The following is a 24524-nucleotide window of genomic DNA, read 5'->3' as shown; positions in this document are numbered from 1 at the left end:
GAAGTTTGGTTTCGAATGATTTTGAAGAGTTCCCTAGGTCTGTTTTTGGCACGATCAAGTTGAGTGCAGAAGAAGGATGCCTTTTCCTTGAAGAGGTGTGTTTTTTGTACGTGGATCTAGCACGTCTGAGGAGTGCAAGATGTGAGGGAGAGGGATGATGTCTCCAGGTTCTTTCCAACAGTCTGAGTGACCGTCTTTCGTTATAAAGCTCAGTATTAAACCAAGAATTGGAGGGGGTGTTTCCTTGTTTTTTGAGTTTAGGCGGGGCCAATTGGTCAAGGATACCGGTGACCGTATTGTTAAAGTGTTCAGTGAGCTCATTAGCATTTTGTGAAGGGGAATGAGAAGAAGTTGAGCTTGGAGTTTAGACTCAAGAACACCCAGGGGGGATACGTTTTAGATTTCTGGTCAATTTCTTCGGTCTGTTATTTTTGGAGGTGGGGAGAGTTGCAGTGGTAGTAATGGTGAACAGTATAAGGTGATGGTCAGACCAGTCAATGGGGACGATATTGGTAATAGAGGCCAAATCTTCGTTGGAAAGAATGGTGTCATGGATTGCTCCTTTGGTGTCTGTCGGGGACAGGCATAGTTGTTTGAGTTCATTGATCTCAAGTAGATTAGTGAGGAGGGAGATAGTGGGATCATCAGTATCGTTCCAATGGAGGTTAATTACCCCAAGAAAGAGATTTTTTGAGTTGGATAATGAGGATTGTGTCAGGAGCTCAGATACGTCTTCGGTGAAGGGCTGGGGGCTCCAGGGGGGTGATAGATGTTGTGTAGACAAATTGAGTGGGACTTTTGAGTTCTCAGTTCAGCTTCCAGGTATTCGTAGGAGTAGCCAGAATTATTGACAAGGGATAGCTGAAGTTCATTTTTAAAAATAATGGCTGGACCACCCCCAACTGTGTCAGGTCTATCTTTTCTAAGAATAGAGTATCCCGGGAGGGAGAGTAGGTCAAGTATGCTCGTTGAGTGGTCATTGAGCCAGGTTTCTGTGAGGAATGCAATGTCAATGGATTCACTTAGGATAGTTTCCGAACTCTCTGTGGCATGTTGAACTGAGGAGCTACAGTTGACAAGCATACATTTAAGTGGTGTGGGGTTGCATATGGTGAGTGGGCAAGAGTGGATCAACGTGAGTTGGGGCGGTGGTCTGGGGGAAGCGGGGGAGGAGGGGATTCTATTAGTCCCTATTATAACAGGGATGTGGAAGTAGGGGTGTGGAGGATTGGTGGTTGGTAAACTAGGAAGGTAAGAGTTGCATAGGTCGGAGAAGTCGGATGGGGAGAGATGGTTCGAGGTGCGGCAAGGTCTATGTATACGGCAGCGGAGAGGAGTCGATCTCCAATGATTGTGTTTGGTTTTAGAGATTTTTTTTGGGGGGGGGGGTATTTTATGGTGAGGGAGGGTTCTGGAGCTGAGGAAGATTACATCTTTCCTGAATTGAGAAAGTTCAGTAATCAAAATAGATGGGTCAAGGTCAATGTTATGTAAGCTCTGGTCAATTATAGTGAAGGGAGATACCGAGGGGACGTGGTCTGGGTTAGTTGCGAAGGGTGGAGTGATGTGTGAGGGGAGATAGGGTAGTGGGTGTGGAGTGAGGGGTGACGGGGTTGTTAGGTGTGAGGGGTTTGGTAATCAAATTGGAATGGTCAAGTTCAGTGTTGTGTAGGCTCGTGGCAAATGAGGTGAAGGAGTACTGAAGGGGCGTGGGTGGTGGGTAGGGAATGGTCTTGGTTAGTTGCAGAAGGTGGATTGATGTGTGAGGGGGGAGATAGGGTAGTAGGAGTGGAGTGAGGGGTGACGGGCTGTTAGGTGAGAGGGGTTCAGTAATCAAATTAGATAGGTCGAGTTCAATGTTGTGTAGGCTCGGGCAATTGGGGTAAAGGTAGGTAGTAAAGGAGCATGGGCGGGGGAAGGGAATGATCTGGGGGTAGGGAATGGTCTGGATTAGTTGCGTAGGGTGGACTGATGTGTGAGGGGTCGATAGGGTAGTGGGTGTGGAGTGAGGGGTGTCGGGGCTGTTAGGTGTGAAGGGTTGGGCTAGGTTAGACAGGAGGTGAAGAACTTCAGGAGATGTGGTCAGAGAGGATAAAAGGGCATAGAGCGAGCGGAGAGCAGATATATTTGGGTGGAGCAGTTGTAACCTATCTTGGAAGTTAGGGATATATATATATATATATATATATATATATATATATATATATATATATATATATATATATATAATCATGTCAGACTTGGTTTTTGGAATTTGAGCAACTTGAAAATATTTGTTTCGTAAATAATTCCATAACCTAGTTGAAAAATCATTGCGTTATACGTTAACTGGTACACTTATCTGAGTTTAAATTGTGTCTTATATGGTATTATAATTTTTTTAGTTATGAATTTAAGAAATTCCATACCTGTTTCGTTCTTCATCAATCTAATTGCCAAGGAAATATACAGATATAAATGAAATGTATGTTACGTTAGACACTTAAGAGATGTAACAATTTTGTAGTTTACACAGCTTGCATTAGGGATAGAAATGATACCCTGTACTGCCCACGAAACTGGTTCAGTGAGCCTTTGATGGTATTAATAAACAAGACATTAAAAGACCCAATGCCGTATGCACCAGTGCATCATGACCATATAGGAGAAGTAATTTATTTTCCTTTTTTAATTGAGAAACCTTTGTTTATTGGTTATTTTCGTGTTTATTCTGCAGCATGATACTTGTAATCCCAAAGGCCTGTCATTGATTTTTATGAGTGCTTTACAAGTGTAGAGAGCCTGGCCTGTCCACTTAAATTAGCATAATCATCACTCCTGCTGTTAATAAATAGCTGCAGCTGGCACTGCGTCGTGTAGGTTATAGGTTCACAACTGTTCTACTCTGCTTGATAAAATATCAATCTGTAGCTGGGTTTATTGAGATTCTTATCTGAAAACATCTAGTCTTACAGCGGGTCATTCAATAGAACGGCTCGATGATAACTATATAAATTCCTTTCAGACAGCAGGGCAACAGAATCCAAAGAGGTGATACATTTTGAAAATCGTTTTGCAACCGCTGAAGATGTGCGGAGTCTGCAATTCGCGGCCATATGATTTGGCAGTGAGATTAAGGTAGTTTTCCTTCTGAACTTTAGAAAATTAATCCCATGGGCCTAATTTACATTAAAAAAAATTAAAGTATGAGCAAATATTAAAATTTTTGCCCATCCTGTTTCTATATGCTGGCACCTGATGTTCCAGCCAAAAAGACTTTGGACCAGATTTAGAACTCTGAAACCGGTTACTTCATCAAAACAGTGTCGGATATCCCGTCTGCCGAAATCTAAATTACATAGGATATTGGGGAAGAGGCGAGCAGCCCAGAACACAGACACCAGTATTGTGTGTGAAAAAGGCTGCTTTATTGAAACAGGTGCACATTACAACATAACCTGGGCCTTTGCCTTTCAAAACCATAAGCTCACTATACATCTTTAATCACCTACGACAAGCTACCCCCAACATACCCCTCCTCCATTATAATCTTAAAACCTCAATAAAATACTTACAACAGAGTTGATCAACTGTGTAAGTGGGACCTCTAAAATCCCTTCCGTTTTCCTACCTCAATAACCCTTTGAAAGTATTGAACTTTCTAGCTAACCTTGAACTTTCTATGTCATCCTGGCATGAAATTGCCTACCCGTTCTCTTTCAGTGTGAACTGCCACTGACGAACAATAAACTTTTGTAAATCAAGGCAACTTCTCAGCCTACCACAGGGGGGGCGTGTTAGGGAAAGAAACAGGTTAAATCACTCCCTTCCCTTCCCCCGCCTTTCCCTGCCCCTACCCCATCCCCGCTTTTCCTTGTAAGGCCAAAGGAAATGTCCGCCCTCAAGGAATGCCCAGTACTTTAGCAAGAGCCAATTTCACCTGCAATAAGTATAACTCCATTCCTATGAACAACAGATGTACCCTATCACCTCTTAAACATTCAGCATCCTTGTAACAGAGATCTAATGGTCTATTCTGCCAATCCCTGTGTCCCTGCAGAATGTGTGCATCTCTTTGTTTAGTTTCCTCCCCGCCTTTTCTATGGCCGCTGGCCTGATTGCCCCACTCCAGACTCTCCTGGGGATTAATTTTTTAACACATTTTGTGGCTTGCAGCTCATAACCTGCATATCTCCTTTAGGTCCTCCTTCATGGCCTTAATAAAAGCCAAACCCTTCTGAACTACCAGATCATTTTCCCCAGATGAAGAAGGAGTACGTCTGGACATTTCCAGTCCACCAGAAACCTATTTAGGCAGGGGATGAACTCCTTCCAACGCATCCCCCAATTTTCCTACCCATTTTATAGTATATAGCGACTTGCCAAAACCCAGATTTCGCCTTGGCTGCTGTCTCTCGCTTGTCTCTTCGCCCACGTCACGAAGGAGTGGCCGACTATCAAGATGCTCATTCTTGCCTCCTGTGGTCAGGGGATGGAACCTGGATCAGAAATAATGTTGACAAACAGCTCACTTGCTATACCCCAATTTTCCCATCCCCTGATATATCTATGAAAGCAATTTGAGACCATCTAACCAGCTCCATAATGATCTCTTGATCCAAACTCCGACAGCCTGCTTCTGTCACTGCCTCTATCCTAAAGGAGTGAGCCCTAAACTCACACGGATCCAAGCTGCTCATCCTCAAGGCCGCTCACAAGACTGCCAACAATTGGAAATGAGTGACATGCTTACCATCTTCGTGCTTAAGCACCTTCCCTTCTTTTGCACCCCGAAGCTGAAGAGTATTAGCCCTCTGTACGGGGCAGATGATTTCTGCAGGGTAAAGTGTCAGGAGCACAGATCTCCCCTCCTTCCTTTAGGCAGTATTGAACTTGTACAGCCAAATCTGTATACCCTCTTCCCTGCAAAGCACCTCCTTCCACAGCAGACCCCCTACATCTCCAACCTCCTAAAAGCTCCAATACCGCGAAGATCCTAAAAACACCCAGGATTTGAGGGTTGAAAAGAGCACCATCTCCTCCCTCCAGGAGCACACAGTCTTAAGGGACATAATTAGGCTTTCCTGTTTTCAGTTTCTATTTTTGGTAAATTCTGGTGGTGTTTTTTCAGTGTTTTCCAGTGATTTCAATACCTAAAAAACAGTGCTTTTCAGTGGTTACTCGTTCTTGCGCCATAAAAAAACAACTGAAACAGTGTTATACCAGTGTATATGGACCGCTTTGCTTTTATTATTTTTATTATTGCTTGTTTCTGGAAGACATGTAACCATCTATGCTACACCTAGTCAAGGAATCCCTAGACAGAGGCCCTACAGAAGCTGATTAACTACCAATGTGAATGGTAAAAGCATTGGTCTGATGCCTACTGTGCTGCAGCACGTTCCTCCCACAGACACCTATAAATAAATGTCCGCCACAAAGGTGCTCGTGAAGAGGTGGATGTGGTGTGAGTTTCGAAACTTGCCTGTGGTCGCGTACAACAGGGGCTGTAGATGGCTTCTCAGTCCAGCCCCATTCTGAGATACCTCCCAGTGTATGTGGTGTCAGCAACCGGCATCTCTTGTTGTGAGTGCAGTGTCCATAAGTTGCACCTCTGTGCTCCGGGCAGTGTCTGTAAGTAGCGCCTATCCTTGCAATGCTATCAGAGAGAAAACAATTACAGCACCATCATTCATCAAAATTCAGACACACCATGAGGATGTTTGCAGAGGGCCTATGCTTAGCCTGACAAACAATCTATTGTGAATCGATACTGTGCTACAGGAACTTAGTAAAGGTTAGAAAACAGCACAGCTGAAAATATAATGAAATTAAGAAAAAACATAACTGGCTGTCAGTGTAATATAACGAAAATTGGTGGGGCAGCCAAAATAATCAGCCCACACACCATTTGAAGGAGCAGCTAACATCTGTGTACATAAGTGACAGCCTAGTAGCAGCGAGACTCCAATTCAAACACAGCTGAGCATAAATTATACAAGGAAGTGAGAAAGACGTGCTAGCAACAGAGACCTGGGGCAGAACCAAGGTAGCACCACCGACCAGGCTACACCTCACATGATCATACCTAGGCTTGAACATGTCTGCTCCAATGTCACTCTTTCTGCTGTGCCCCCTCTGGAAAACCTAGATGTAAATTGTATTGATAATGGTTTACATTTGAGTTTTCCGTTTTAAATCATTACATTTTAGATTTTTTTACGAGACTTAAGAGACCGACAGCACGAGCTATACAGGCTCAGTCAGGGCTGTAAAATAAATTATATTTTCAAGTATCTATTGCCATTTAAATGGCAGAGCTCGGCACGCCGCAACACCAGCCTGACGAGAGCAGCCAGTGAGCAGAGCTACAGGCTCAGTCAGGCTGAACATTTAAATGCTATTATTTCAAAAAGTAATTCAGACCTGAGTGGGCCACGGTAGTCTCTTTGTAATGAAGATTGTCTGTGCAGTCTCTCTGTGATGAAGACTGTGGTACGTCCCTTCGGTCCAGTACCTACTTGCACCATTAACTGGCGGCACAGAAGCAATGTGAGCAGTGCACCCATGCAAACCAAAGAAGCATAACTGGCCCTCTTTCGCGCCGTGGCCCGCCGCCTCACGAGTGACTACTTCCTGTCTCCACGCCCAATAAATTGTATATTGTTGCAGTCACTTGATGCCAAAATCGGGGCATCACATTTTCTGGGGATTCATGTAATGAAACAGTGCACTCAATGTATCTTTAACTATGTGTACTAGGCTCCGTTGACTCTCAGACTGGCAGGCGCGCATCTCTAAGACGCCTAGAGGACGGACTCTAGGCACAGCACAGAGTCAAGCCCTCGGAATCGTTCCTAAGAGTTTCCTTCAGTGGGTTGGGGTTGGGACTGGGTGGGGTTCCAGTCACTGGGAGCCCAGTACAAATGCGAGCCTCTGCTCTCGTTAGTCAGTCCCGCCTCGAGCATGGGTTACGTCATGTCCCAACCCGAGAGCCTCTGGTGGGAGTGCTGGGCCTAGCGCCGGTGTATGCTTCCAAACTCCCTGCTGCAGGGCCGGCTGCCAGACATGTGCTAAAACCGCAAGCAACGAAGACTGTTTCTGCGCTCAGCTCTGCCCCCAGGGGCTCTGAGAAGGGGCGAAAGAACAACAAAGCCTCGTTAAGTAAATGGTCTTTTTAAAGACCTGTGAAGTTCTTTGGTGCGGCCGCAGGAAGACCGACGGCAGACCACAACAGCTCCTCTCCCCCACGTCAACTATGAAAATCAGTGACACTCTGTTTAAACCGGTGGATTTTCATCCGGTAGGGTACAGTCTGTTTTAACCGATTTCCGGACAGCCTAGACATAATCACCTCAGTCAAGGCATCTAAGGCCCAACCCTCCAAAATCCTGGTCCCCAATTCCTCCGCTGCGGGGGCATAACCCCATCGGAGCTTGCTCGTTAATGCAATACTAGGCATCTTAGCGTGATTGTAACTTTTGACTGTAGCTCTGGCCTGAGCAGGTAAAAGAGGTAGGGCCGGGTTGGGGGGGGGGGGGGGGGAATTTTGGCATACGACCACAAAGGTAAATCTATTATTTATTTAATTTACTCTCGTAGTCTGTCGAATCCCCACTCAAACCCGCCCCACCTCTCTTACCTGCACAGGCTGTAGCTGTTTGACTGGCCCTTTTCTATGAGGGAGCGTATAAATTGTACTACATCCTCCCCCTCTCCCACTTCTGTGACCTCCTTGTGGCCCCCCCCCCCCTAACAAGAATTCACACCTTGCTTGATGGTACGCCCTCCTCATGCTAAAGACCCAGCTACAAATTGGCGCAACCTTTTTCTCCTGATGACCAGAGTTCTTGTGGCATCCGTGTCTTCACTGGATCCGCCTCTGTGGCCAGCCCATGGAACATCTCCCACTGTGGATGAGATGAAGCATCAGTAATGTCGTTGTCCACCCCAGAACGTATGTGGCCCTGAAAGTACTGTCAAGACTAAAGCAATGCAATACAAAAACCCTCAGAAGCCACAACGGCTGCTCCCTGGCTGAATGTCTGTGCACTACATGCAGGACTGCCATGTTGTCCACGCGAAACAGAACGCTCTTGTGCGCCAGATGCTCTCCCCATAGCATCACTGTTACCAATAAAGCAACCCTCTTTCCACTTTTCAGGCCACTCCTCCGCATGCCTGTGTCCCTGCCAATACATGCCAAATCCGCAACCCTCTGCAGCATTTGAGAATAGTTCTGCGTCCCATTTCAAATCTGCCAGGGCTTCCAATGGATAACATTTAATGACTGTAAAAAAACCTCCACACTCTCAGATCCTCCTTCACTCCTGCTGACAAACTGATATGATGGTGCGGTAAGGGCAGGTCCGTGAGGGACAAACCTAGCCGTCTACAAAACGTCCTCCCTGCTCTCACTACCCTGTAGGTGAAGTTCAGATGGCTCAGCAACACCTGTACCTCCTTCACTGTCACCTTCTGCTTACCCAGCATTGTGTTCAGCAGGTTCAGCATGTGAATCTCAATACCTAGAATAAGACCGTATTTGTCCCTAATGTCTTCTCGACTGCCAAGGGAACGCCTCTATCACCCATGAGTGCTTGGAAGCTAACCAGCAAGCGCTGGCAGTCTCCTGAGGGGGAGCACCTACAAACAAGCATTTGCATTGCAATATTTCTAGCATTTACGAGAGTTTGAGCTATTGGCATTGTAAATGACAACGCCTTTTATTTATGTGTTGTTTTTAAAACCGATAAATAAAAGGCATTGTTATTTAGAATGCCAAGAGCTTAAACTCTCGCAAATGCGAGACCTATTGTATTGCAAATAAAAAAAAAGCGAGAGCATGTCCGGACAAAGCTACATAGTGCTTGGAGGCTGTAATTAAAGCCTACCGAGTAACAACACACGTAACAAGGGGTGTCGCCATGGGAGGTTACGAAATGAGACAAGGCGGTACTAAGGAGGGACTACTAAGCCTATTGACCAATGAACAGCAACAGTTTATAGTGGACAATGAAACAAGCCAATGAAAATTATAGGTGGAGCTTCAATTCCCTACCTGAATACAGCATGCCTTGCAGCGCATGCGCTGCACAGGCTCGACCTAAAAAAAAAAATCACCCAAGTACTGTGTCTCACAGTCGTGTCCTGGTTGCCAAATGAAAAGCCACTGGGAGAAATGTGCTAAAGCACTTTAATAAAGCGGACGAAATGGAACATCCTATTGGGAGTGCTTTATCAACTTACCATTTCCCTTTGAATTGTATACCCAGCAATCAGCAATAAAAAGTCAGCATAGTTTACCAGCAACAAATGGAAGGTAGACTTGATGTTGCTCTTAGCCATCAGTGCCCCATGTCCAACCTGCTCAACCAGTGTCAATGCTATGTCTATAGAGGAATATGTCAGTGCCACAAGCTCGGAAGGGATGAAGTAAGTGACTGACTGTCCTTCGGGCTCCCTCAGTATGACAGGACTCAAGACAAAAGGCTATTATAAGTCTGTCCAGTTTAATGGGCAAACGCGCCCTTCCCTGCAGATACCTGACCGCCCCTACTGCACCGAAAACTTGCGACCTGATCCTGCAAGCCCCCTGCTGCCACCTGATGCCCCTTGTTGTTGTCCATAACCAGTTGTATAACCCACCAGCATGCCCCAAAGAAGGCGACCAATGGAATGTCTTCCTGTGCATTTTGAGCACTCATGTCGGAACTTACGCAGTTTCCTCGTACACAGACCTTTGTTATAGACCCAACAGGCCTCACTTGAACTACTTTGACCTTTGCTTGGTCCTGCCACCCCTCCCCTTCCCAGGCGGGGCGGCCTTGAAAGGGCTTGTAAATGATTGGCAGGCCACTAGCGGTAAAAATCTTTTTACAAGCTACGTATCGTAGATGAAGACAGCCGACACGTATTTCGTAGTTTATACGACTTTTTCAATGTACAAAGGAATGCGTACCGCTGCAGTGAAGGATCTCTCCACTGTAGCGGTACGCGTTCATTTCTACGAGATGTTGTTATAGAGCACTACTTGATGCCACATCATTTGACCCAGGACTGCGAGCGCCTATCAACTGTAATTCGTGCGTTCGTAAGTGCTATGTTTTTCTTACATAAGAGTACCACTATTTGGAACTCATATTTACAATGTATCTCAATTACAATCTTTTATGCACCGCCTACAACAGAAATGTTAATTACTGAAAAGCACTTCCAAGTTGTATTGTGTGTCCTAAAAGACTCAAACGCTGCGTCCATACGTTCGGTTGAATATCTGAGAGTTCGAAGAAGTTTCTTCAATCCTGAGCCTCAGACATTTTTCTAAGCCTTGAAAAAGTTGTATAAACAATGAAACACGTGGCAGGTTTCTTCATCTACGATAGGTACCTCGTGTCAACAGAATAAAGACTTCCAAAGATCATTTGCCTTTTGTGAAACTTCTATGAATACTTTTTTGTATTGTAAATATTACACCAACTTGGGTTTATTGAAAAAACAAACGGACTACACGGTCAGTTACAATACTGTACACAGGTTTTGCGCTGTAATCTTTTGGCATCTGTTCTAACAACCTCCTGGCGTGCCAAAGCATTCCTCCGCTCCACCAAGCTTACTCCATGATCATTTGCTATAGAAATGATCAGACTTAGTCACACCCATCCACTCACCTACTGGTGCTCTCATGCACCCGTCTACTAACCTGCACCCTTGGTCACTCCCAACAATCTCATAATGGGGAGCCACTGTGTTCTAGTACATTAATAATGGGTACAGCGTCTAATGTCTTGTAGCTGAAATGGTGTAATGTAATAGTATTTCATTTGTATCCTTGATCATAAAACTGATGAAAGCTCTGTATGGGTAAGATCCTGTGATTACATTTTTTAATCATAAATAAAAAAATTATATTCTAAAAATGTTATTATGAGTCAATAAAAGGTATCATATTCTACAATTACCAGTTATTTCTGTTGTCCCTACAGCTGCTATTCATAATTGTAAGATACTCATTTTTAGGTCTCGCCTAGACGAAAGCAAAAGCGAAGCTTTTGCTGTCTATGCGAGACAACTTATGTTGCCGCTTTTCTGGGAATATTGTGGACATCAGACTGTGACGAGCCTGTCCTCCTGGAGATTGCAGCTCGTGAGCGCGCACGTCGCGTCGCCCTGCCTGCTATTCGCATTCACACAAAGGCTCCCGCACGCATGCGCACATACACACACTCCATACACACACACGCACCCCCCTTTAACAGACACACGCGCAGACAGACACACGCACGCACAGACACACTACAACAGACACACGCGCACACCCCACCCCCACTCACCTCTCTCGGACAGTCTCTTCTCTCTCGCGCTGCGATGGGGGCGGGACTTCCGGTTGGGGCCGCGCTGCGATTGGCCGGCTGCCCAACCGCTTCCGGGTCGTCGCAGGCAGCGCGGCGGCAACTTGTTTATGGAAGGGATGGTTTACTAACCTTCATTTTAACTTCTTGGTGTTGGCAGGTACTGTCTGGCCCCTCCCCCCGCGCCCTTTCCCGTGGTACGCGGACACCTGATAAAACGGCGGCGTGGGCAAGTAACTAAACTGTTTTACTGCTCAGTTGGGATGAATCAAAGTGAGGTGGAGAGACGCGGCACCCAGCAGCAGGAGGAGAAGCACCACGAGGATGCGGGGAAGGCAGACCCCGCCGCCGCTGTGGAGCAGGACTCGGACCAGCGGGCCTGTCCGTGCTCAGAGGGGAGGGAGGAGACCCTCGAAGGCCGCTGCCCCGCGCCCTCCCCGGCGTGCCTGTTACTCCTCAGCGATGAAGTGCTGCTGCTGGTGCTGCGGATGCTGGACCCCTTCTCCCTGCTGCGGGCCGGCTGCACGTGCACCGTGCTGTGGCGCGTCTGCTCCACCGCCTCCCTCTGGCGCAAGCACTGCATGGTTAGTACCGCTTAACAGTATGTTTTTTATTTGCTGTAGACCGGAGTTTAAGTGGGCCGGGTCCTGCCGGTGCTCAGCACTGCCAATTCTACAAAGCAGGTGCGGAGACGGGTCTCTATAGGGCTCCCCATTTTTATTTAAGTTAGTCAACACGTTAATAGTTTTATAACAGATGCATTTCCGCGTAGTTAACTAGGGAACGTGCTATTGTACCAAACCGCGCTTCCTTGAGGGCAAGCGCAGCGATGTATACCTGGCAAGTGTTTATAAGGAACGATATTAGTCTTTAAACGGCCCTTAGGTAGTATTTTCCACTATCACGTTGCATGTAGTTTTCGTTTCCTGTTATAAGTGCGCGCCTTGATATTGGCCGTTGGCTAACAGACCAGGGCTGGCTGCATGGCGGGTCCACTCGCAATTTTGCATGTTAAACTATCGCCGATATTTTCGAAAACGGCTGAAAAGTAATGGTTTGGAATGTATTGGTTAGATGGTCCGCGCTAAAGATGCAAGCATTCCTCAGAAAAACCACGCTGGTGGCGGTATGCGTGGCGCTGTGCAAACGTTTAATGAATTGCGTTACTGGTCTCAAATTGTAGATAAGAAACTTTTATTTTTTTTATTTTTATTTTTTCTATGTCGCACGGTGATGGGGGTCACAGGGAGTGGTGATATTGCCTGTCAAGGGAATGTGGGTCGGGGGTCTGTGCAGCCAAGCTTTGTGCTGACTGGTTGGGTGAAGGCGAGGTTACCCTCTAATAATGGCGTGTTAGGGGCTTGGGTGGATAGGGGCTGCTGGGATGGACAGGGGTCTGTGGTGGGCCCTATGCGCGTCTTGGTGGAGAAGTGTAAGTTGTGGGTGTTGATGGGTGGGCGAGTTGGTTGGAGGAGGCCATGTGAGGAAAGAAAGGCACGGAGTGCCCACTGAGAGAGAACAATAGAGGGAGGCAAGCAGTGGCGTCACTAGGGTTGGTGTTACCCGTTGCGGGTATCTCATGGTGTCACCCCCTCATGACACGACTTACCCCATGAATCCATCCTCCTCGAGGAGATGCATTCATCTGTGCAGCACCCACGGAGGGGGTCCTTCTTCTGCCATAATTTTGAGTTACAACACAGGCCTTGTGCATATCTCCTGGCTAACCCTCCCCCCTCCCCCCCCCCCCCCCCCCACACCTCCCACCCATCTGCAGCATTAAAATGTGCTAATCACTGTGGCTTTCATGGCTTGTTCAGCTCTCCACGCAATCCTCTTTCCTTCACAGTTACAAGATGACATCTCCTGAATCCTACTCCAGCATCTTATAGGTCCAGCCAGGGTAAGCATTGTGAAAATACTGCCCTCACTTCAAGGCTCCTGAGTCCGTATATATGGGTGCAGTCTGACTTTTCAATACTCTACTTATGTAACTCTGGAAATACAGGGATTTTTTTTTTTGCAGAGTTTTATATAGCGCGAACTAGACCCGAACTGAACAGAGTATCAGAGCGCTTACATAGCACCAGTTACGTTACACAAGGACACACATTCATTTTGTTAGGCACACTTGCAGCAAGTTAAGTAATCGAAAAAGTTCACTGGCAAATCTGTGAGACTTGAGCTTGATTGCTTATTCAGTATAAAATGCTATGGCTCTATCAACATGTTCACAACTGCAAGCTCACTCCTGGAAGGTACATACACTTGTGTGCAAAAATCATGCGGCATTATCGGACTTCACCAAACAGCAGGCGAACTCCCAATGTACCTGTGCTGATTGTGTTGAAAGAAACTCTTGTTTTCGTTACCACTGCACAAGAGCAAAGAACAAAAGGAAGTGCTGACAGGTGATGTCACCAAAGGGAACTAATTCCACAAAGAGGTTCTATGGGACATCTTAAACAATTACCGCAAAATTTGAGCTTTCTATGATATCACAAAGACCCGCCCTGTGGAAAACATCTTCTTTTTTGACAGATACCCACAGAGAATTTTGTTATGATATAGTTCCCATATATGGTAATTATTAACAAACCGTTCTTTGTTGTAGTTACAGGTAAAAACGATGCTAAAATGATTTATCAATGGAGAATGGTATTTTAACTGGTAAGAACAGGTCTCCATTTATATTTAGCTTACTTGTGTTTATGCACACCACAAAATCGCTTTTTTCATTTGAAATATCTTAGCATGTGTTCCGGTGTATTTCTCTTTATTTCATTTTTGTGTGGAAGTCATATGCTTTCCACGTAGGACTGTTCCCTTTATGAGCGTTGTGTTCTTGTATTTTAGGAAGAAGAGGGTGCTTAATGGGAGTTTCTTTCGGCCGTATATCACATCAAAGCGGTGAAAATCCTGTGTTTGGTCACTGCTGTGACGTCAGACAATGAATGTCTGTATTTCGAACAATAGTGAGATACTGAGTGTATACTGGAACCATAAATAACAAAGATCAACTTCTATAAATCACTCCATGCACAACAGCTGAGATTTCTTAACCCACTTCTTCCTACACAACAGGGGTGTAGCTGCCAATAGAGTACAGCACAGTGGTGCCGCCCAATGCAGAGAGGGGGCAGTTATTACACTACTTAATTTAATTCCACACACGGTCTGTTTTACAGTGCCTGGAATACGGTAGCTGGAGAGATCACAAATCGTTGTGTGATGTGAGCATAACATGTGTATATGAACTGTGTAGATGTCAAATGGACGAAGCAGCTGCAAACTTGAATGACATCTTCGTAATCACAAGCATGGAAGCGAATAAAAAATCATTTTGAGCGGGAATGCAAAACCAACAAAATGATTAACAATTCAAAACATTTCGACCAGCCATGTATCGTTTGAGGTTCACTTTAATACTGCTTTCAGATCTCAGATCCCCGTTTAGTACAGCATTTTCATGTTACAACACGCTTCTCGTGTACAGGCTGCTCTCATTTCTATAGGAGGCACCCTCTTTCCTGGCGGAAGTTTTTCTACAAAGTTAAACTTGCATTAAGTTACCGACGGGATCAACAAACGAAAGTGCAATACCTCGATCGTGAAAGAAAGGCACGTCCAGGCTGCCAGCTTCCTTCTAATGCTACCTGTACAGAGCAGCCTGGCGTGTAAACCTCCCCGATCCTCAGCGTGCCACTTACAACGGCGACTCCGTTCACCGATGCTTATTCCTGGCAATGATATAAACAGCGGTCCGGGAGCCACGTCACGTGAGTGACGTTTCGCACGTCGCCGACGTCATAGCGGTAGCGTAATTGTCCAATCTTTCCCGTGGCCGGGTAAGGTTGGATAGACATTCACTAATATTTTGCATTTTGGGCAGGTGTCACCCCATGTGAGGGTGTCACCCGGTGCGGTCCGCACCCCCCTAGTGACGCCACTGGAGGCAAGGACAGTGACACAGGCGTCTGTTGGTGGATACCGATGTCATGGGTAAAAGAGCTCTGGTGGCCAATCTTGCTCAAGTTTTTTTCGTACAAATACCTGTGGGACTTTCCAGTCAGGATCTCGGATAGCTAGAACGTCCAGTTCATGTGCTGCACGATTTAACTAGTACCAGGCAAATTCCAACTGGTGTAGGTAGCCAATTAAGCAGCTTTCTCTTTTTTGGTGCAAAACAGTTGTAGGCCTTTGAGGCTACCTGCTGTGTAAATGTAGGCATGACTTAAACCTGAGTAGCCAGCACCAGCGTTGCAGATCATTTTGCTGCGCCTAGTTCTAAAATCTTGCTTTTCATTAAAGCCAGAGGGTCCACTTCCTGGGTGCACCAGGGGAAGAGACTCTTCCCCTCTCAAATTCATTTTTTTCAAAGGGCGACTTCTAGTCAGTTCAGTGAATGAATGGCTGTGCACAACAAAGTTAAACATGTCACCCTCGGGAGGGATGGCTTAGCCAAGAACGACTGACTATGTGATAGTGTGGAAAAGGCTGCTTTAATAAAACAGGTGCGCAAGCTTTATACAGAACTTGGTTCTACGCTTTACATACTAACTCAATCTGGCCTCACTATACATTTTAATACACATCTAAATCCTCCTCCCCTAAGCACCCCCTTCCAACCAAACAAAATCCAGTTCCAACTCTCCTCCCTGAAACTCCCTGCACCCAAACCTTGTGCATACAGCTGTTGCCCTCTCATTCCATTCATAAACTCTGCCCCCCCCGCCCATTTCAACAGGATCTCAACAAGATCCATGTTTCTTGCAATAACGTTTGAACTTTAGTACCAAACTGCCACCAGAACCCCCAAAGTTCTCTCACCCCCGCATGAAAAATGTGTACATTGCTAACCGGCAAATGCAGCATCTCCACCAAACCTCTGTACCTGCATCAAATACAGTTCCCCTCTCCCCCATAGATGGAATGATGTACCCATGTCGTCATAAAAACTCCAACAATTCATATTTGATAATCAGAATGTTCCATAAATATCAAACCCTCCGCTTTGCAAAACTTCTGCAGTTATCTATGCCCTTTCCTGTGTGCCCTGTCAATAGCCCCATGTTTCTTTGCACCGCCAAACTCTTCTCAGCATTAAATCTAACAGATCCTCAGCAGTGGTCGAAGTGGGGGAAAAAAAGTAGGGGAACTGTGGGCGGAGAATCAGAGGGCGGGACTAACCTGTGTTGGGTCAATGGGCGGAGTCAGAGGTGTGGCAGGAAGAGCAAAATATCCCAATTTTTAGTATTTGTTTCCTATTTCACTAACAGGTTACAGCTTATTACGTTATTTAATTTAACCAATGGTTACACATGTTTATTTAAGGTGTAATGAGTTATTGATATTAAATACATTCACAAAATGGGATTAGTTTCCAATCACAGAATGTCCCACATTTTAACTAAATTTGTCTTTCGTTAGGTTGACTTAGCACCCAGGATAATGTGTTGCATGGCTAAAAACCTTTAAGGTCCCACAAGCGAGACCTATTGGCTATGCCAATGCTTGTTTATTTCACTGTTTATCTTACTATGAGAAGCCACCTCTATCATCACAAAAGAAGCTAAAGAATCTAATATTCCTTCTGTTTTTCTTTTTCTTGTCCGTAGTGATTTGTCGAGCTCGTGAGGTCCGCGTACCCCAAGGACCCCTCTATCGCGTGGAAGGTACAGCAATTTCAATTCCGTGCAATGTCTCCCAGTATGAGGGAGCACCTCTTCAAGATTTTGAGTGGTTTCTGTATCGCCCGGCAAATCCAGATATATCCATCGGTATCATCAGCACCAAGGACCCTAATTTCTCCTATGCTGTCTTTGGGCCACGCGTGAAGAGTGGGGAAGTATACATTCACCGTGTCCGGGGTGATAGTGTGGAACTCCGTATCAAGCAGCTGAGAGCAGAGGATGATGGTGTTTACGAGTGCTACACTCCTACCACTGACGCCAAGTACTTTGGCACTTACAGCAGAAAAGTTGTGCTAAAAGGTATGTGCTGACTCTTAAGTAGTGTTTAATGTGTTAAAGCAAAAAAAAAAAAGGAATACTGACTGCAGTGGCTCAAAGTGTTCCTGAAGAGCCTGCTGTGAGACCACTGAATGGTGGTGTTTTCGAGTGCCAAGTCTACCCAATCTTGATCCAACCTCATGCCTCTTTTTAACACCCCGGCACTTTCTTTCTCTTTACCTTACTCTTGTGGGTTCTTTCTAATCCCTCCTTTCTATGTTTCTTTTGCTTTTCCTGTGTTTCTATTCTTCTTGCTTTCTCTCTTCTCCGCCTTTCTCTTTAGCTTGCTCAATGTTCTGCGAAGAAAAATTGGTCAATGTCTGCGGAAATTAGAATATGTGCCACCAAGTGCAGCCTCTTGCACAGAGCATCTTATTACAGCATTGTCCATATTTTTTAACAATGTGCTGTGAAGTATCAGTACTTCATTTTGGTGGCCAGTACATCCCAGAAAGACCCTTTTGCGTAGATCATCTTAGGCCTGAAGGCAGGGGCGAGATACTTATTTTTGCAGGCATGTAAAAATTAAGGGTCTGATTGACAGTTTGGTGCATGGAATTCTATCCCTCAGGGCGGCGGTGAACATTCCCTCTTTCTTCATACTTTAAGATGATCAAAGTAATCTCTGTATATTGAAAGGAGCTGCCTTCTGTTTTAATGTGCGAAAGGTTTGGTGGATGGCCATTGTGGGGTTTGCCACCAGTTCACCAATTTTTTTAAATGTTTTATTCGCAAACTTCCAAAGTATGAGTTTGTTGCCAAAAATACTTTACGTGGTCCACCGTAAATAGGGAAAGTGGTGTAATCTCTTTCCTCCGACTGCCCCTACTCCATAGGGCAATTGGACTAAGGGTAATTTAAGGACCTCCCATCTCCAAATAAATGCGTTGGGCGACCTTTCCACCAAACTCTAAATCCTGTTTTGTGGGCATGGATTTAAATCTTGACCTCATATATTATGTGTTGTGTCTTTCCGTGTTTTATTGCCAAAGGGATCTGAATGTAGGTCTTAATAATGTGATGGAATAAAACCTTTTGTATATGCTCTATATAGCACAAATTTGGCCAAGGGGCATTGGAGCGCTTTACATGAGCACCAGATTACATTACACAAGGTCAAATCATTTTTTTTAGGCACAGGTAGATTAAATGATCTGCTCAGAATCGCAGGATGTGGAGCCGACACCGCGCCTCGAACCTGGTTCCCCAGTCAGCAGCTCTGACCGCTAGTGAACATCTCCCCACTTACTTATTTCTGTATCCATAAGTAACCTTCCATCCGGTGTGTGTTAGGCATCTGTCCTGCAAGAGTGAAATAGTCCAAGGTCTTTCTCACAATTTTGCATGCTTGGTTCGCTGACCGCTAATTAGCTCTCTGCATGGTCGTAAATATGATCTGATCCAGTGAAAGGTTTTCAGGCGTGATTGCTGCAGTCCTTGGCACTTGCTCAGCTGAATCTTGTATCCATGGGAACAACATGATTGACTGATAAATAAAGCTCACACCGCTAGGGCGTGTGTTTGAAAGCGGTCAGGTTTACAATTTAGCTTCTTCAGGCCCTACTTAAATCATGGCTCTCTGCTCTAGAACCGCCACCCAGGTGGGCCTAATGGAAAAAGCCTTGCGGCTGTCTCAGCAGGTATAACTGACAGTTTGCTACACTATAAGCTTTGAAAAGCGGGAACAATAAAGTAGTTTTATCGCTGTATATAACATTGTTCCATTTCATCATATTTAGGGGACTGAGGGCCTGAAAGCCAAGTCTAGAAGAAACTGTATAGCAACAGAGCCTAAGTCGGCTGCTAGCTTACTTCTTCCATCGGTGCACACTGTAGTGTTACACCATGGGTGAAGTGGGTAGCCACAATTATTGATACAGTAGCAGTATACTATTGATCTTTCTTTATCACCATGTTTGCTGCCTAGAGGTAAGGTCAAAAACCAAGCATAGTCATTGTTAATACCTCAGGCCGACAAAAGGCTTGAGGTGATGTTTATCAAGGAAAGAGAAAAAACACCTACAAGTTGATGGGAGGAAAGTTTGCAAAAAGTCTAAACCACAGGTAAGCTCTCAGGGTAGCATCGCGACCCATCGTGCATCCTCCATTGCGCCACTATAGGCAGAGACACACCTTATGAGTATCAATATTAACCCTGCTCCCCATAGGAACAGTCAGGGGGAGTACATGGTGAGATATAAGACCAGATGTACGACCCTTTTTTGCGCTTGCAAACGGGAGATCGGGCCGTTTGTGACTGCAAAAAAGGGTGATGGCATGTACAAACGCTATTTTGCGAGTCACTGACTCGCAAAATAGCTTTTGCGTCTCAAAATAAGGAAGGGGCTTCCCTTCCTTATAGCGAGACTCACTGCCATGTTCTGTTGTTTTGCGACCGCAATACACTTGGAGTTTACCACCTACTTCAAGTAGGTGATAAACCACTCGCAAACCCCTTCCATTTTGTGAGTGTGTGAGAAAATATTATTGAAGGACAGGCAGTGGTCCCAGGGACCTCTGCCTGCCCTTAAAAATAAGACTGAAAAGTTTCATGTTTCTTTTTAAAATGCATCCTGTTTTCCTTTAAGAAAAACGGGCTACATTTAAAAAAAAAACTGCTTTATTTAAAAAGCAGTCCCAGACATGGTGATATTCTGACCCCAGCAGGCCACCATCCCTGGGAGTGCTAGCCATTCTCAATGGGGGTGCAAATTACGCTTGCCTCGTGAATATTGATGAGGCATGCCATTTGAGACCCCATTTGGAATTGCTAACAGTGTCTGTGACACTGTTGTACATTGCATTTTGCAAGTCGCAAATCGCGAGTCGCAAAGCAACACAATTTGCGAGTAGCAAAATGTGAGGGTTGTATATCAGGCCCATAGTCTTTAAGGGCCAGATGTAGGTAATTCATATTTACCGAATCTTAAATACCGAATTTTACCGATTCGGTATTTAAGAGTCGGTAAATATGAAGGGGGGAGATGTAGGTATTACAGATTCTGTAAATACCGAATCGTTAAGATTCTGTATTTTCCGAATCTGTAAATACCGAATCGGTATTGCCCATTGATTCCTATGGGCCTTAAAGCCCATAGGGATCAATGGGCAATACCGATTCTGTAATTACAGAATCTGTAAATACCGAATTTTGCAAGGGTGCAGGGGGTGTCACTTTGACACCCTCTGGCACCCCAAAAATAGGCATGTGCGCCATGTGGCACACAGACATGCCCTAAGGGCATGTCTGTCTGTCACATGGCTAGGTGTGCATGCACACCTGAATTCGGTATTTTAACACCCAATTGGATTGGGTGGTAAAATACCGACTCTTAAGGGCCTGTGGCACTGTATACTGTGCCACCTACATTTGTAATTACAGAATCGGTAAAAATACCGATTCGGTATTTTACAGATTCTGTAAATTTACCGATTCGGTAAATTTACAGAATCTGTAAAATCTGGCCCCCTACATCTCAAGATGCCAAATACCGGTCGGAAACGGCCGAATTCGGCCATTTCCGACCGGTATTTGCCACCTACATCGGGCCCCTAGACCTTTGGTTGATATGAGAATTATTTTGCTACGATCAGGAAATTTAAGTATGTTGGGTAGTGACTTGGTAAAATATTACAATTTTAAGGCTTCAAACTGTTAAGTAAATACGTTGCAGCAGTTCTTAAAACCATAATTTCACCAAAAGATAATATTGCACCCACTGTGCATCAATAAATATTTGTAGATCAGGAAAGAAACGTGCTGTCTCCCTGATTTAAAGGTGGACACTAAAGTCAGCCTATTTCTGACAAAGGCTTTACTTTTTTTTGGGTTGTCAGAAGTACCACAAACACAATCACTGTGGCCTTGCTGTATAATGTAAGTGGTGATTTCAGCATTGGTTATCTGACAGTGAAGCATATTGCCCATCCACTGGGAACTAGGATTTAACATTACAGCAGATCTGTAATCCTAAAGCTGTCTGTAGCCGAGACCAGCTAATCGGAATCAGGCAGGTTGGTGGAGAACGTAAGTTGATTGGTGGCCTATGGATCTAATGGGAGATATATATATATATATATATATATATATACAATTAACCCTTGCCTGTGTGTGTATTGTCGAATTTTGTATTAGATTTACAACAAAATAGAACCCCACTGGAAAATTCGTTGATTTAATGCCAAATATGGTATTAAATAGTTTGTGCTATACAAAAGAATAAATATTAACCTGGGGAATTTGCACACCTCCAACAATGTTTTGAGACAAAATGTTTGATCTCCGCCCCCCCTGTCTGATCTGTGGCAAATTTGGGATAAAAGTCATCAGGACCAAGCTTATGCTAAATTTAATGCAGGTTCATTGAATGTTTCAGTTGTGAGTATGGATCAAAACTTAATTTTCTATGAAACACTGGGTGTATGCGTGCACCAGTATTTCAATTACAGACCATGTATACTATTATTATTTTGAGACCTATATAGCATTTAGAAAGGGTGCATGTCAGAGCATTTCGGTCTGGTGATGAATATAGCTTTTGTGGCCCTGCTACTCAGGGATGTACTGGGGAGTTTTAGGTCTCGCCTAAGATGTGTGCTGAGATATTGTTTTGAAACCCGGGCCTTGGAAGCCGTCTGCTACGTACTATTGGTTGACTTCCTTGTCACTCTCATTTGCTTGCTTCTTATTGGTCAGCTGCCAAAGGCTTTCTTCCTCTTCATATGTTTGTCTTTCCCTTGGAGCATAGCAGATTACTTGTGTCCTTCCACTGCTTATTTCTTTAGGCACTACGTTTTTCTTTGTGTTTAGGCACTCTACCGGAGCATGCCCTTTTCAGCGGCCTCATTCATGTACTTCTACCACCTCCATGTTCCTCCTGCCTGGCGACCCTCTGCTATCTTTTGTGTTGCCCCAACCCTCGGTTATCTGGGTTTCTCCCATCACTCACTCTCCCGTCGTTTTTCCTCTTGCCCCCGCGCTGTTGCCCTTCGTACACTCTCTGCCTTCCAACCCACTGTTGTCCGTGTTGCCTGCGGTACAGCATGGCTAAATCACTTCCTTGTCCAAGAAGTTATTTAAAAAAAGAGCTATGCTGTGGCAATTGCTAGTCGTGCCATAGCACTTTTTTTTATTTAACTTTCAGCTACAACATAGCTAAAGCCCTCCCTCCTGCCAGCCGCGCCCAAAAAGCCATGTCACAGCCCGCTTTGGCCTTGTCATAGCGCTTTTTTTATTTTTTACTTTCAACAATGCTATACTCTCCTGCCAGTATTTTTTTTTAAGTCCTATTACCCGGCTTTCACTCACCACTTATTAGCACGAAGTAAATCTTTGTATTTTTATTTTAAATTTACAGTCATGGTGCACAACAGAAGGCAAGGCCTACTGGCTTTGCCAGTGCTTGTTTGCTTTCTGTTTACACGTGATTTAACTCCTGGGGAAAGAAGATCGGTTACATTCATTCCACGTTTCTTTTTTACATATGAGAGTCTGAACAAAAAGCAGACCCAAAGTCTCGGGACAGTGCCTCAGGAGAAGGGAAATGAGACATTCTGTAATGTGGTTATGGCTGGTCACGAGGAAACTTATGAGTCAGACGATGTGGAACACGTGGCAAACGTTCTAAAGTCATCCTAAGCTGATCTTGCTTTTTGCTAAGCACTGTTAGTTTTGGATAGGAGTCTACTGTGCCAAATAGAAGAGCCTATAAAGATGGCCTATTTTAATATAGTGTTTTGTACCACAATTCTGCCATGTGTAAGCGCTTTAAATATTACGCATTACTGGTAGTCAGTACTCTGTCCTTATCAAAAGTTTGCTGTTATCATTCTGGTACTATTCCTGGCTTACTCCTGAATTCCTTAAGGTAAGAAAGGTATACTGCAAATGTGACCACATAACACCTACTCATAACATAATATTTTTGAATGTGTGCCCTCAAGGTTAATTAAACGCCAAGCAAGTTCAACACATCAGTGTGTAAAGGATAAAAAAATGCAATAATAAATGTGATAATTTCCTATATTTAAGAGATGTCTGTCTTTCACTGAAAACTCACTTTTGAAGTAACAGTGCTTGATAGAGGCGTGAGACCAACCAAATTAATAGGGAGAACTGTGCCAACAGCTTGGCTCTAAGAAATGGTGCCCAACCTGAGCCATGGAAATACGTGGAATGTAAACCATGCAACAAACATGATGCGATAGTCTCTTCAAAATCCAAGAAAGGGTATTTCTTTAACATGCGGGAGGGTTTCACTTTAGTGCATCAGATTATATCACCACAGCGAGAGGCATTTATTTAGTGATAGTTTTTAAACATGAGCTTAAAACCGTTAACGCGCCCGCCCTGTGCCTTGGCCTGACAATAATGCTATAAGTGAACTAAGAGACAAAGTTGTTGTCATGTGACCAGTATATGCGTGTCCTAGAATCTTACTATACATGGAGCAATTCTATAATTTATTAAATCAAACACTAGAAACGTTTTTGTACCGCACACATCCTGAACTCATGTATTTCAAGGGAATCTATGTTGAAATCCCGCAGCCATTTCCCCCGAAGGGAATCACAACGCGGTTGTTACAACAACCGCGTTGTGATTCTACAAACTATTACTCCGCAAGTCAGAACAACGACTTGCGGAAGGGGGGCGGGGCGCTGGATGTTGGAATAGTATAATTTACTATTACAACTCCAGTTTGTGCGGACACTAGGGAAGGTGTTGGATTTTAAATCCAACACCTCAGCCCCCCCTCTGCAAGTCGTTGTTCCGACTTACGGAGTAATGGTCTTGCATATGCGAGCGTTTAAGGTATTGGCATTGTAAATGCGTTTTATTTATGTGTTTATTTAAAGCAACACATATGGAAAGGGGCGACCACTCGGTCCCCCCGAACGTATGGTGGAGTACCCCGATCCCCCCGGGAGGCCATCTTGGGCGGGAGGCGAGTCTCGGCTGGTATGCCCGAAGCGGCGTAGCCGGGGCGCGCCTTTTCCCGCCCTGGAGTGGGTCGTCCTAGACGATGACGCCGCCGACCACGCCCCCGGGGGGCAAGGCGGAGGCGGGTTTACGCCCGCCCGAAGACGGATAAAAGGAGCAGCAAGCCAAGAAAGCATCCTCTTGTTCCTGTGCTCTGAAGCTGCACCTCCCCGCTGCACGTGAGCTCGAGACGGAACGAAG

General features: G+C 45.0%; 1 protein-coding gene across 1 annotated transcript in view; it reads left to right on the top strand.

Moving 5' to 3' along the window:
* The window catches only part of IGSF8 (immunoglobulin superfamily member 8), a 183161-nt gene that overhangs the window by 81393 nt on the left and 77244 nt on the right, over positions 1 to 24524 (top strand). Inside the window, exon 2 of the mRNA XM_086947612.1 lies at positions 16949 to 17323. Within this exon, the coding sequence (XP_086803738.1) occupies positions 16949 to 17323 (375 nt within the window). The remainder of the gene's footprint in view (positions 1 to 16948; positions 17324 to 24524) is intronic.

The sequence above is a fragment of the Lissotriton vulgaris genome, chromosome 12 (genome assembly GCF_964263255.1).
Source record: "Lissotriton vulgaris chromosome 12, aLisVul1.2, whole genome shotgun sequence".
Lineage (NCBI taxonomy): Eukaryota > Metazoa > Chordata > Amphibia > Caudata > Salamandridae > Lissotriton > Lissotriton vulgaris.
This window is presented reverse-complemented; position numbering and strand designations above follow the sequence as displayed.